At 51.3% G+C, this 13,669-nt stretch overlaps 1 protein-coding gene across 2 annotated transcripts in view; it reads right to left on the reverse strand.

Annotated features, from left to right (window-relative positions):
* HNF1B (HNF1 homeobox B) overlaps positions 1 to 4,358 on the reverse strand; it is a 55,126-nt gene extending 50,768 nt beyond the window's left edge. For both annotated transcript variants that reach the window (XM_053275624.1, XM_053275623.1), the window contains exon 1: positions 3,914 to 4,358. In XM_053275624.1, coding sequence (XP_053131599.1) covers positions 3,914 to 4,308 — 395 coding nt within the window. In that variant the 5' untranslated portion in view covers positions 4,309 to 4,358. The remainder of the gene's footprint in view (positions 1 to 3,913) is intronic.
* Positions 4,359 to 13,669: the final 9,311 nt, after the last annotated feature.

Genomic DNA, 13,669 nt, shown 5'->3' on the forward strand with positions numbered 1-13,669 from the left:
AATTCAAGGTTTACTTAGGAGTAAGCCTCACTTTGCTCAGCGGGGGGTGGGGGGGTGGGGAGGAGGCCAGGGGGTTCCTTCCAGGTAAAAAGAAGAGTCAGGCTTGTAGCCCGCAGAGCCGACCCTCCTTCGGAAGTGAAACTGGGTTTCACAGAGGAGTGAAACTGGGTTGAGCTGGACTTCGAAGAAGCCCAACTGAACCCCCGAGGAGGCTTGCTTCGGAGTAGAAGCAAGGCAGGGGCCTGCACCAGACGCCCCCTCGATTTCGGTGGGGCTGGAAGGAAGACCTGCTCCTTCCCAGCGCTTTTCTTCCGTTCTCCGCCTAAGTTCAGACCAGGGTCAGACCGCGATCCGAAATCTCCTCTTCTCGGAACGAGTCGCCTGTTTCTCTGAAACTCCCCTCGCCAGGGGAGGGGAGGATCTGATTTAAAAGGATCCGGTTTAAAATCTCTCTCAAGGATCCGGTTTAAAATCTCTCTCTCTTTATACCGGGGAGTTCTGCAGCGTTGCTACTAAGCAAAAAGGCGTCAGGATCCCGTCTCCAACCCCAAGACCTCGACAGCTCGGTTTAGACGGGGGGGAAAGTTCCCTGCCTTCCCTCTGAAAGCCACTTCCAGCCCTACCTTCGAGAGCGACCTGCAAAGTCCAGCTACGCTGGGAATAATTCCCAGCTTCTGTTTAAATGGAGGCAGCGGAGGTTAATAAATGCCAGAGGTTATTTAGTTGATTTTTTTGCTAAAGAGAGAAAGCAAAAAAAAATAAAAAAAAATAAAATAAAATCTATAAACGACCGCGGGATAATTAGTAACCAACCTGTCAAAAGTTATAGGTTGGAAGGGGGAATTCTCTAGGGCTTGCACAGGGCCCGGCGAGAGGAAGGGGGAAAAAAATAATAATAATCTCACTAGGAAGTGGAAAGGTTTGCTCGGAGTTAATTATTATTCGATCCCCCTTTCATCAAACTCACGCCTCTATTTATGAATTCCCCCATCCCGACTGGATGCAAAGATGCGTGTGTGCGTTATTATAAAATAAATAGAGGAGAAAAACGTCCTCCCATCCTTCTCTGCTCTGGAACACGTGTGGGGTGATCCCTGACTGGGTCCAAAAGGAATCGAGGCAAAATACAAGATTCCCCGGCTGGGACTCCAAATATTATGCATGAAGATATTAGTGGATGTCAACATGGAATGAAATCGTAACACGGTTTCAATTGTTGGGCTTTTTTTAAAAAAAAATTGCTTTGTTTTAAATGTTGTAAACCGCCTAAAGACTTCGGTAGTGGGCGGTATACAAATATGCGAAATAAATAAAATAGAAATAAATCAAAAGAAATGCGGAGGATGTCGACAGTCACCAAGGGGACGTGGAGGCAGCCTCAGGCAGTTGGGGGGGAAACCGAAAGTTAGAGTCGGTCAAGACTGAAGGTCACTTAAAAGTGTTTGGGTTTGTTGTTCTTTTTAAATAATGCTCTCACTGGTTGCTCTTTGTTATTATTATTATTATTTTAAACTTTCAGTCCTTTTTAAAAAGCCGACTCAGTGGGGAAATCAGACCCGAATCATATATACTCTAACCATTAATCATCTATACTCCATTTACGGCTGTGAAATTAATCTTTTTCTTTTGTTTTGAATGGTGGCCGTAACATTCAAGATTCAAGACACGAATTTCAGGGCAGCTCGAGTTGTAGGTTTGCGTCTGTGAATGCCGCGGTCACCATCCCACGTGAAATCAGGACACGGTGGGCATACGCCAGAATACACAATGCGCGCACACACACACACTTGTATGTTTGTGTTTGTCAATCCCTTTTCTCATCGAGTTCTCCTCTCTCTGCGCAAAGGGCGCGGAGAACTTTTGTTGTCGAGCAGCGCGACCTAGCCATATTCTGCGTTTCTAAACCTGAAATCGAAAAGGGAAAGAAGAGACCGCTCTGAAGGCACACAAGGCCTGGGAAGAAACCGACTGCAACCAACCAAGGATCCTCACAAACGAGCCTCCTCCAGGGAGTTATCACACACACACACACACACACACACACACAACCCACTTAACCTGAGTCCATTTTTAATAAGCGTTTGACGGGAGGGCAGACTGGAGAGAGCCCCCTTTTAGCGTCTCCCAAACAGCCACAGCCAGCTGATCGGTGGGTCCTTCGGACCCGCGATTAATTCTAGGGGGCCATTTCCAGCCCCAGGGAAAGGGCCCGATTCCTTCCGTTCAAGCGGCATGCAGGAAGGATCTGATGGCGGAGGGCCTGGCGCTCTGCGCCCCTCTCCAAGAGCGCAAGCTAAACGGCTAAGGGGCTACTTTTCTCAAGAGAGCACCGTCCTCTCATTTGTATTTGTGTGTGTGTGTGTGTGTGTGTGTGTGTGTGTGTGTGTGTGTGTGTGTGTGTTGGATCTCGACGGGTTGCACAAATGAATCCCTGAAATAACTACTTCTTGTAAGTCTCCATTTAAGGTCTGTGGCCATTTCATTTTCATTTGCTTTGTAAGAAGTTTTGTCCTGGGGGGGGCTTGTTTTCTAACTGGAGGTGTATTTGTAAAGGAAAATGTAAGACACACAGAGTAAGTATGTGTGTAGGAAGCACCTTTAAAAACGCCCCCCCCCTGCTAAATGAGCAAAGGGTTTCTTTTTCCGATTGGGGGCCCTTTGGGGACAGCGACCCGATTTATTCGTTTGTTTATGTATCTATGTAAACCGCTTTGGCAGCTCTGGTTGGAAAGCGGGATATAAATATCCGCAGCGCTTTGAGCTCAGGGCGCGCGGGAGGAAGGCGGCGATGGGGGAAAGCGAGCGAGGCGGGTTCCCACCTCGAGGGAACCGGAGACCCCAAACTGGAGCCGACGCCCGCTGAGCCCAGGGGGGCTGAAGTCAGGCCCTCCGGAAGGCAGAGGCGCAGGGGGTCCCTCGCCCACAGCTGCCCTTCCCCGATCGGGAAGCCTGCTCCGGCTTCCAAACTGGCCCCCCCCCTTCCGTCGAGGCCTCTTTCTTTCTGCGTTCAGGCGGAGGGTCGGCGTCGCTGGAACTCACTCGGGGTGGGTCAGCAGCCCCGCCACCGAAAGCCGCGCCACGGGGTGGGAGGGGGGGGTCCCGATTCAAGAATACCCAGGACAGGACACACATTTATTGACGTGGCCATTGTTTCTATTAGGGAAGCGAAATAATGGGGGGGGCGGGGTCGATGCCATTCAATCATAATTCGTAATAATAATAATAATAATAATAATAATAATAATAATAATAATAATAATAATAATAATTCATTCCTAATAATTCATTATCAAGTCATCCTGCGTCATTTCGGTCATTATCCTTAGGATAATCACTTTGGGGAACAGCTATCCGATTTATTGGTTTGTTTATATATCTATGTAAACTATGTAAATTATATATCTATGTATTAGGATAATAACGAGGGGGGGGCGCCCAGCGGAGGCACAGCTGCCCTCCCTTCCCAGAAGCTCCGGTTTCTCTCTGCCCCTCACCCCACCCCACCCCACCCCAGGCCCAGGCCCAGCGCCGTGCTGTGCCGGCAGTGCAGGCTGGCCATTCGTCAGGTAGAGCGGCGCAACCTTAGCCCGACCTAACGACAGCTGGCCATGATTCACTGGCGTTGTTGGGCAGGATCTTAACCGGGGGGGGGGCGCGGAGGGAGGCGAAAGACACAAGGACCCCCCCCACCCCCCCCACGCCGCCCCGCCGCGTTCCATCGGAGTCGCGAACATTCCATCCCTTTGATCTTTCCGAAGGTTCGGCGAGAGTTGAAAGCGAGCTGGCGGCGGCGGCGGGGGGGGGGGCTCAGCTTTGGGAGAGGGCGGCTTGGGCTGCCCTCCCGCGCGCCTCGGCTGCGCGACCCTCGCGGGGCTGCGCTGCCCGCCCGCCCGCCCTCCCCGCAACCCCGCACCTGATCATGCGGTCCACCTCGGCCCGCTGCTCGGCCGCCTCCTCGGTGTTGAGCGCCTGCAGCTCCCGCAGGATCTGGGGGGTGTCGAAGTCGTCGCCGTCCTCCTCGGAGGCCTCGTCGCCGGACAGCTTAGCCCCCTTGCCGCCGCCGCCGTGCCCGTTGGTGAGCGTGTGGAAGACCGGCTTGCTGTCGCCCGCCTCGCCGCCGCCGCCGCTGCCCGGCGAGAGCTGCAGGTTCTCCAGCTTGACCCCGAAGCCCCCCGCGCCGCCGCGGTCCCCGGCGCCGGCGGCGGGCAGCAGCTCCTCCAGGGCGTGGGCCAGCCCCTCGCGGGTGGCCCCGGAAGCCAGCAGGGCGCCCAGCAGCTCTTGCTGGAGGGCGCTCAGCTGGGACACCATCTTCGCCCGGGGCGGGGAGGGGGGGAAGGGGGGAAGGGGGCCCTGCGGAGCCGCCCCCCCAGCTGCTGCTGCTGCTGCTGCGGCTGACCCGCGCGCCAGCCCCAGAGCCTCTCCCCGACGGCGCGGCCCGGGACGCCTCTGCGGGCCCGGCCGCCTCCCGAGGCCCTTTAGCTGCTATGCAAATGGGGCGGGCGGGCCGGCAGCAGGCAGAGGGGCGGGCACCGAGGGGACTCCGCGCGCGCCGCTGCCGCCCCCGACGAGCGCCGCCGGCCGAGCACGCAGAGCGCTGCCTGCTGCCCTACAGCCTGGCTTGCCAGCACCCCCGCCCCCCGCCCGGGCCAAGCAGCGCCGAGTCGCCCCAGCAGGGACTTGGCCCAACAGGCAGCCGCCTGGCCGCAGGAGGAGTCCATCTCTGCTGCTGCTGCTGCTGCTGCGCGCCAGAGCTGGTTTCCTCGCGGGAGCCCCGGGACGCTGCGCTCGGCAGACTCCCCTCCCGGGGTCGCTTTGCTTCGGGGCGGGGCAGTCCCCTCGCCTGCCCCACCGCCTGCCCCCATGGACAGACAAAGCGCGAGGAAGGAGATCAGCACAATGAAGAGGCTACATTCTGTGCTGTTCTTTTATCAAGCACTTTAGTATTTCAGTTATTGTGTTTTATTAGTTGTTGTTGTTGTTGTTGTTACGGCACACACTTCAGCTCAGCCAGTTTCACCGGGTTGTTGGTTTGTAGGTTACAAATAGATCCTTCCCCAGGCACAATCCAGCAGCCCCCAAGCCATGGACTCCCTCCCGGACCTCTGCCGGGTCTTTGCCTCTCAACCAGGCGCGCAAAGAGTTGCTGGAGCTGTGTGCAGAGTTTTCCTTGGAAGGGAGTCCCGTCGTGTTCAGGGGGCTGACTTCACCAGGCGGCCGCAGCCTCTGTTGAATCCCCTGCCCCGGAAAAGCATGGCGCTGCCCTCCTGCCGGATAGACCCTTGGTGCTTCCAAGGAAAGGCACACAATTCCGTATCCTCCTTCGAAGCCTGCCTGGCTTGTTCCATTCCGATTCCGACTCATTTGGACCAGACTGCCCATGAGCACAGCACGCTTCTACCAGACGCCGCAGCCCTCTTGATGACAGGGCTCAGAAACCCACCACGGTTTCCGCCACAAACTGTGAATTGCGCTCAGAGTACCTCCAAACGGCCAGTTCCCCAATTACTCCTTAAAACGCCCAATAGATTTCCGTGGAAGCGGGGAATCCAATGGTGCCTATTTCCCCACTTTCGTTTTACTGTCATTTTTGAAAACCTTAAAAACATGCAGCTTGGTGAGACAATGTAATTATTATTTATTATCATCATCATCATCATCATCATTAATTCAATTTCTATACCGCCCTTCCAAAAATGGCTCAGGGCAGTTTACAAAGAGAGATAACAAACAAATAAGAGGGCTCCCTGTCCCCAAAGGGCTCACAATCTAAAAAGAAACATAAGACACACACCAGCAACAGTCACTGGAAGTCCTGTGCTGGGGACGGATAGGGCCAGTTACTCTCCCCCTGCTAAATCAAGAGAATCACCACCGGAAAAGGTGCCTCTTTGCCCAGTTAGCAGGGGAATTAGAGAGTACCCTGAATTTCCCCCCCAAAAAAACAAATGATGGATTCAGATTAACGAAAGCCCTAAGGAAACTTTAAAATAGATAAATAACCAGAGTGCCTTTAATTCTGGAGAGCAGCCTTGATTCCATCTTGCTGTAGCCAGCTGCTAATTAGAAAACTAAACTGTTTTCTCAACTAAACTAAGACTGTTGTTCTGGGAGCAAAGAAGTCGTCGTGGGGCTCCATGAAGTTTATGGGCCACCAGGACAATTGAGTTTCTGTTTCCTGCAGGTCTGTTTACCTGTCTCAGGTAAAAGGGGACCAGGAGGGAAGGCTGCTGGCTGGGCAGGGCTGCCTCAAGGCCGCTGAAGCAGAGGAAAAAAGGATGGAGGTGGCCTTGGGGGGGAAGGCGGCTGTTCCGGTTTTGACCCTCCTAAGGTGCAGCGGAAAGGGGTGGGAAAGACAGGTGCAGTTGAACAGGGCAGCAGACAAGGAGGGAATGCCCCAGAACTGGCCCTGTTTCCCCACTCAAGCAAAGAGCTGGACCCACCACAGGGCGGGCAGTGATTCCCGGTAGCTGTGGCAGAGGCCGGGTGGAAGCAAGTTCAGGTGGCCTCAAAGCCATTCCCAAGCTGCCCAAAGCAAAGCAAAGAAAGAAAAAAAGGCTCCTCCAGAGAACCGAGGCAGTTCCTGGTTAAGAGACCTCTCCTCCGTTGGCCTGGGGGGAAACCTGCTACTAGAGGAAGGAAAAGGGGGGAGGGAACACTCCCTTACTGCAGTTATTTCACTGATTTGAAAATGGTAAATATCTGGATTGAACAGAGCCACCAGAGCCTGCGAGTTTTCAAGGCGGCTTCCGAAACGTAAAGCAATGCATGGTATCACTTCCGTGTCAGAAATGACTGTTTCACTGCAGTGAAGTGTGTGTGTGTGTGTGTGTGTTTTGTTACATGCAATCACACCACCACCATTCAAGCTCAAACCATACAACAGGGGAAGGACCACAGCTCTGTGGCCGTCAGAGCACCTGATTTTGCACGCAGAAAGTCCTGGGTTCAATCCATTTATAAAAAATAAAGTTCTCAGGGAGCAGAGCTGGGGGGAAATTCCTCTCTTCCTGAACGCGCCCCCCCCCCACTGGATAATTGGTGCCGGTCAGGGCAAAGAAATATGGGCAAGACTGGGTCTAAATCTGACTCGTCAGAAGGCAGTTTCCTAGGTTCATAAGACACAAGGAGATCTGTGTATACCGGATATGGGGCATGATCTCTAGGGAAAAGGGGAGGGCAGGCCCTTTGAACCCATCCGCTCTCTTAGGGTGACACCCCTCGCCTCTGAAAGTGTGATACAAGCACAGGGCTCAGAAGGCGATGGGGGCTCCTTCCGAGACCCCCGTCTTTGCCTAAAAGGGAAAGAGAGACAAAATATCAAGGGAACAAGGGACCACAGATTTCCGGTGTGGTGTGGCCCTTCGTATTTCCACAGCCGGGAGTTGCAAAGTGCAGTGGGCTTCGTTAATTTAATTAAATTAAATTAGTTGGTTGATTGTGAACGGCCTGCCTCCAAAGCTGCTACGCATTCCACACAAACAAGCACAATAAAGACAAAACTCAACCAAAAATGTCCATACATCAATTAAAAGCCATCTATAACATTCAAAGATCACTAAAAGCCAGGCTTTTTTTTAAAAAAAAAGTGTCCTAAGGGCTCTTTTGAAGGCTGGTAAAGATGTTAAACCACGTATTATTATTATTATTATTATTACATTTTATATCCCGCTCTTCCTCCAAGGAGCCCAGAGCGGTGTACTACATCCTTGAGTTTCTCTTTCACAACAACCCTGTGAAGTAGGCTAGGCGGAGAGAGAAGTGACTGGCCCAGAGTCACCCAGCTAGTCTCATGGCTGAAGGGGGATTTGAACTCGGGTCTCCCCGGTCCTAGTCCAGCACTCTAACCACTACACCACGCTGGCTCTCATAAGTTTCATCCTTCCCCACAGCCGGGGAACCCTTCCAATAGTTGCTGTAGCCTGCCTAGATGCTTTGGTAGTGGGCAGCATACTCATTAATTAATATATTTATATATCTGAACACTAATACATCCCTCCCAAGATGCCAGAGAACCCCAGGGATTTGATGAGCTCCGTTTGCAAACCACTGGTGCAGCGCAACTGCGGAGGGTCAGGATTCTGCATGGCGCCTTCATGCGCATGCGCATGGTGCCTTCGTGCACATGCGCATTCATGCACTTCGCTACAATTGAATGGGGAATGGGGGCGGCGTGCAAATGACCTTGCTCTTGAGTCCCCCCCACCATGCCAAAGATGGAGGGGGGGGGACAGCTTCACTTTTTGCCCCAAGGCCCACTCCTGCCTTGCCATGCGCCGGACACAGACACGTGCATGGATCCACATCCGCGCCGGGGGTGGGGGGAGATGTCTCCACCCTTGACTCGAGATCCCGTTTCTAGAGACTCCGGAGCAGAATCAGAATCCAGAAGAACGAGAAAAGCTAGCAAAGCACACCAACAGCTGACCTCCAACACGGCAGCCCCCCCTCTGAAGAATGAGAAAGGGGGATAAAAAGGGGGGTGGTGGTGGTGGTGTCAGACTCTAAGGGATAATCCCCACGGCAAACTCACCCCCCTCCACGAAACAGACTGCTATACCCTCCTACGCTGGGCACAGATCCGATAGCACCCCATGGGATTTGTGGCCGGCACAGGTAGGGCTTGGGAGACCCCCCAGCCCTCTGCCAAGTGGGAGACAGCTTGATGGGCTTACAGATAAAAGGAAGGGCGGGGTCTCCAGTCCACAAGGCCGCCTGCAAGGAGCTGGGGAGATTAGGGGCTTGTTTGGCGAAAGGCTGTGCTGGGGGGAAGAACAGGTTTCGCGGCCGGAGAACACACACAGACCCCATGGCGAGGGACTTCCTGGCCTGCCTCCCACGGCAGACATCTCCAAGGGAGCAGCGGCCAGAGAGGGATTTCCATCAGGCAAAGGGCACAAGAGGAAAGCTGGTTTTGTGTTTGCAAGCAGGACTTGTCCCCTTAGCTAAGCAGGGTCCGCCCTGGTTGCTGATGAAAGGGGGACTAGAAATGTGAGCACTGGAAGAGATTCCCCCTCAGGGGATAATGAGGCCTCTCTGGGAAGAGCATCAAGGTTCCCAGTTCCCTCCCTGGCAGCATCTCCAACGAGACAGGGCTGGGAGAGAGACTTCTGCCTGCAAGCTTGGAGAAGCCGCTGCCAGTCTGTGAAGCCAATACTGAGCGAGGTGGACCAAGGGTCTGACTCAGGATATGGCAGCTTCCTATATCCCCTAAGATCTTTCCTGGCTCTGTACTTGAGATCTTTTTAGGAGAGGAGAGCTGGTCTGGTGGTCGCCAGCATGACTTGTCTCCATAGCTAAGCAGTGTCTGCCCTGGTTGCATCTGAAATGGGAGACTAGAAGTGTCAGCACTGGAAGAGATTCCCCCTTAAGGGGATGATGGAGCCGCTCTGGGAAGAGCAGAAGGTTCCCAGTTCCCTCCCTGGCAGCATCTCCAAGATAGGGCTGAGAAAGATATTCCTGCCTGCAACCTGGGAGAAGCCGCTGCCAGTCTCTGAATACGATACTGAGCTAGATAGACCAATGGTCTGACTCAGTATATGGCAGCTTCCTATGTCCCTATGACTTGGTTTGGATGCCCTCCGGGCCTTTTTAAACCTGACACGGGATTGTGTTTCTGGCAGATCTGTCACCTGGTCAAGGAGATCTTCTTCGTGGGTTAACTGGACATGAGGGGGGGAAATGTTCGGAATAAGGCAGCATGAGTTGTATGCAGCAAGACAGATACACGTGCAAGGCCCCCCCCCCCAGTCAGAGAAGGACCCCTCCTCGGCTCTCACACTACAGAGGGCGGCCCAAAGCCTCCTGCAATTTTCAAGCACTTGTCTTAACAAAAAGAAGATTCCAGAAATAAAATCTGCTGACCGATTCCATGTGGGTTGCCTTTTCCAGCGCTGAATGGTTTTTAATTGATTTTTGGCTTTTAATTGGCTGGCTCAATCAACTGCCCAGAGATGAAAGTTTGGGCGGTATAGAAGTTAAATAAAATGAAATAAAAGTGATGCTGCCTTGGCCTCCAGGTCCCATACAAGCCTTTTCCTAACATCATCATCATCATCATCATCATCATTATTATTATTATTATTATTTTAACATTTATCTCCCGCTCTTCCTCCAAGGAGCCCAGAGTACTACATACTTGAGTTTCTCTTTCACAACAACCCTGCAATGTAGGTTAGGCTGAGAGAGAAGTGACTGGCCCCGAGTCACCCAGCTAGTTTCATGGCTGAAGGGGGATTTGAACTCGGGTCTCCCCGGTCCTAGCCCAGCACTCTAACCACTACACCACGCTGGCTCTCTTGCCCCCAGATACAAGACGTGGCATTCCAGAAAGAGGCTTGTGTGGTCCAAACATTCAAGTCATGCACAAGGCATGATGCAAAAAAACAACTCTCCTTTCTTATAGCTTATATCGGGTCGGATTCTGGGTGTTTCGCTTTTTCATTGATCACTTTTTTAATTTCAATCTGAACTTGTTATTTTAATTGGGGTCTGAGCCTGGTCTTGGGACGCTTCGGTCTCATTCTTTTATTCTATATTGTATCTATTTTATTAATGTTGTAAGCCACCCTGAGCCGTAGTGCACTGAAGGGAGAGGGTATAAATATTTTATTTAACAACAACAACAACAACAACAACAACAGGTCCTTGGGAAGGACTCGATGCCTGGATAAAACAAACCAGTCAATAACGCCTGTCTGACTGTGTAAACAATCACAATAATAAATACTGTTAACCTATTATTTATTAACTAATACTAATAATTAATTAATAATAATAATTAATAATAACAACAACAACAATAATAAATACTGATAACCTATTATTTATTAACTAATACTAATTAATAATTAATTATTATTATTATTATTATTAATGACAATAATAAATACTGCTAACCTATTATTTATTAACTAATACTAATTAATAATAATAATAACAATAACAATAATAAATACTGCTAACCTATTATTTATTAACTAATACTAATTAATAATTAATTAATTAATAATAATAATTAATAACAATAACAATAATAAATACTGCTAACCTATTATTTATTAACTAATACTAATAAATACTAATACTAACAACAACAACAACAACAATAAATACTGTTAACCATGAGAAAGGTCCAGGCCCTGATCAGGCAGACCCATTTCTCCCCGATCCCCACCAAAGGTGCTTTCTTGTGGCAGGTTCCACCACTACTAAGCACAGAGCTTTCACCCAAACCACTCTGGGTTCAGTGCCCAGTTTCCTCCCACTCGGTGTAGGCATCTAAATGCCACAAAATGAGACTCTAGGCAACAAGTGTGTGTGCCTCTGTGTCTCTGTGTGTGTTCCTGTGTGCACAAACTAGGGGAAAGCACAGATGTGTGCTGCAGACGCCTAAAATGACACTGGCGCAATGCTGAATTTCCCCTTTTAAAAGCCCCGGGGTTCTGCAAACACAGCTTACGAAAAGGACTATTTGAAGGGCGGTGATTTTGGGGTCCCCCTCCCCACACACACAGCCAGGAGGTCAGGGGGCTTAGGGTCTGCTTGGTGCATCAGCAGGGGTGGGGGGGCAGAGCTCTCTCTCGCTCTCGCCCGCCTGGCCTCTGAGCAAATTCCAGGGCCCTGGATGAGAGGCATGTTCTGGTCACAGTCACTAAGCTGAACCTTGGGCTGCTCCCCACACCTTGGAGACGCCCAGCTAATGAGGTGGATACTGTTTCCTGGCCCGCCGTGCCCGACTGCTATCCCCTGCCGCCCCTCCGGCTTACCCACGCGCCCTCCCGGTCCCCTTGCCCGGCCAAGATGCCAGGAGGGTGCTGAGGACCACGGCCTTTTCCCATCCGTCCCTCTCCTCCACAGCTCATTAATTCTTCCCAGCAGAAGATCACGGCCATTGTGCTGAGCGAAGGTTGGTGGGTTCTCCGGGGGGGCCCTTGAGGAACAGGGTGGCATTTCTCAGAGATGCCAGCTGGAGAATCCTCTGGCTTTGGAAGTCCCACGGTGGGAAGAGGACCGAGGGGGAAGGAGCCATTTCCGCAGGTGGGCTCTTGAAACGGCTTCTTCTCCCAGGGATGCCCAGGAGGGAGCATCTGAGAAAGTGCCCCAGGGCATCCCCCTTGGGAGGAAATCTGACACTCTTTTCCAATCTCCGTTTCTCCTGGGAGGGAACCCTGACATTCCTTTTTTTTTTTTTTGGAATTTCACTTTGGAGAAGTCCCAAGTTCCAAGCCTATTTTTTTTTTTTTTACCTGGGATTCCACAGACGCCCAGGTTTCTCCATATTCCAGGTGAGAAGTGTTGCTGGCTTGGTGGGAAAGGACCAGGGAGTTCTGTTCTTCAAAGGTGAAGAGTGGAGTGGGCAGAGAGAATGGGAGAGATAGAAAAGGGCAGAGAGAGAGAGGAGCATACAGGAAAGGACGGGGTCCCTTTCATATCACAGAGAAAGTAAGTAGGTTTTTCATACTATACAGGTGAAACTCGGAAAATGAGAATATCGTGCAAAAGTCCATTAATTTCAGTCATACAAATTAAAAGGTGAAACTGATCTATGAGACAGACGCATTACATGCAAAGCGAGATCAGTCAAGCCTTCATTGGTTATCATCGTGATGATCATGGCGTACAGCTCATGAGAACCCCAAATCCACAATCCCAGAAAATGAGAATATTGCATGGAACCAAGAAGACAAGGATTGTCAAATAGAACAATATCGGACCTCCGAAAAGTATACAGTGTACTGTGCTTGATTGGCCAGCAAACCCGCCTGACCTGAACCCCATAGAGAATCTATGGGGCATTGCCGAGAGAAGGATGAGAGACATGAGACCAAACCATGCAGAAGAGCTGAAGGCCGCTAAGGAAGCATCCTGGTCTTCCATAACACCTCCTCAGTGCCACAGGCTGATGGCATCCATGCCACGCCGCATGGAGGCAGTCATTGCTGCCAAAGGGGCCCCAATCAAGGACTGAATACATATGCATGCTTCTACTTTTCAGAGGTCCGATATTGTTCTAGTCTACAATCCTTGTCTTCTGGGTTCCATGTAATATTCTAATTTTCTGGGATTGTGGATTTGGGGTTTTCATGAGCTGTACGCCATGATCATCACAATGATAACCAATTAAGGCTGGACTTCTCTCGCTTTGCATGTAATGCGTCTGTCTCATAGATCAGTTCCACCTTTTAATTTGCATGGCTGAAATGAATGGACTTTTGCACGATATTCTAATTTTCCGAGTTTCACCTGTAAATGTAGACACAGTCCCGGCTGCCACAGAAGGTTGCTCAAGATCCATCATCCCCCACCCACATTGTTCTCTGCAGCAGGGATTTCCAGATGTGGTTGACTACAGCTCCCAGAATCCCCAGCGGCAACAGCTTTTGCTTGGGGATTATAGGAGTTGTAGTCCACTCCATCTGGGAAGCCCTGATGATGTGGACATAGGAACATAGGAACACAGGAAGCTGCCATATACTGAGTCAGACCCTTGGTCCACCTAGCTCAGTATTGACTTCACAGACTGGCAGCAGCTTCTCCAAGGTTGCAGGCAGGAGTCTCTCTCCCAGCCCTATCTCGTTGGAGATGCTGCTGCCAGGGAGGGAACTTGGGAACCTTGATGCTCTTCCCAGAGCGGCTCCATCATCCCCTGAGTGGGGGAATCTCTTCCAGT

This window comes from Hemicordylus capensis, chromosome 12 (assembly GCF_027244095.1).
Source record: "Hemicordylus capensis ecotype Gifberg chromosome 12, rHemCap1.1.pri, whole genome shotgun sequence".
NCBI lineage: Eukaryota > Metazoa > Chordata > Lepidosauria > Squamata > Cordylidae > Hemicordylus > Hemicordylus capensis.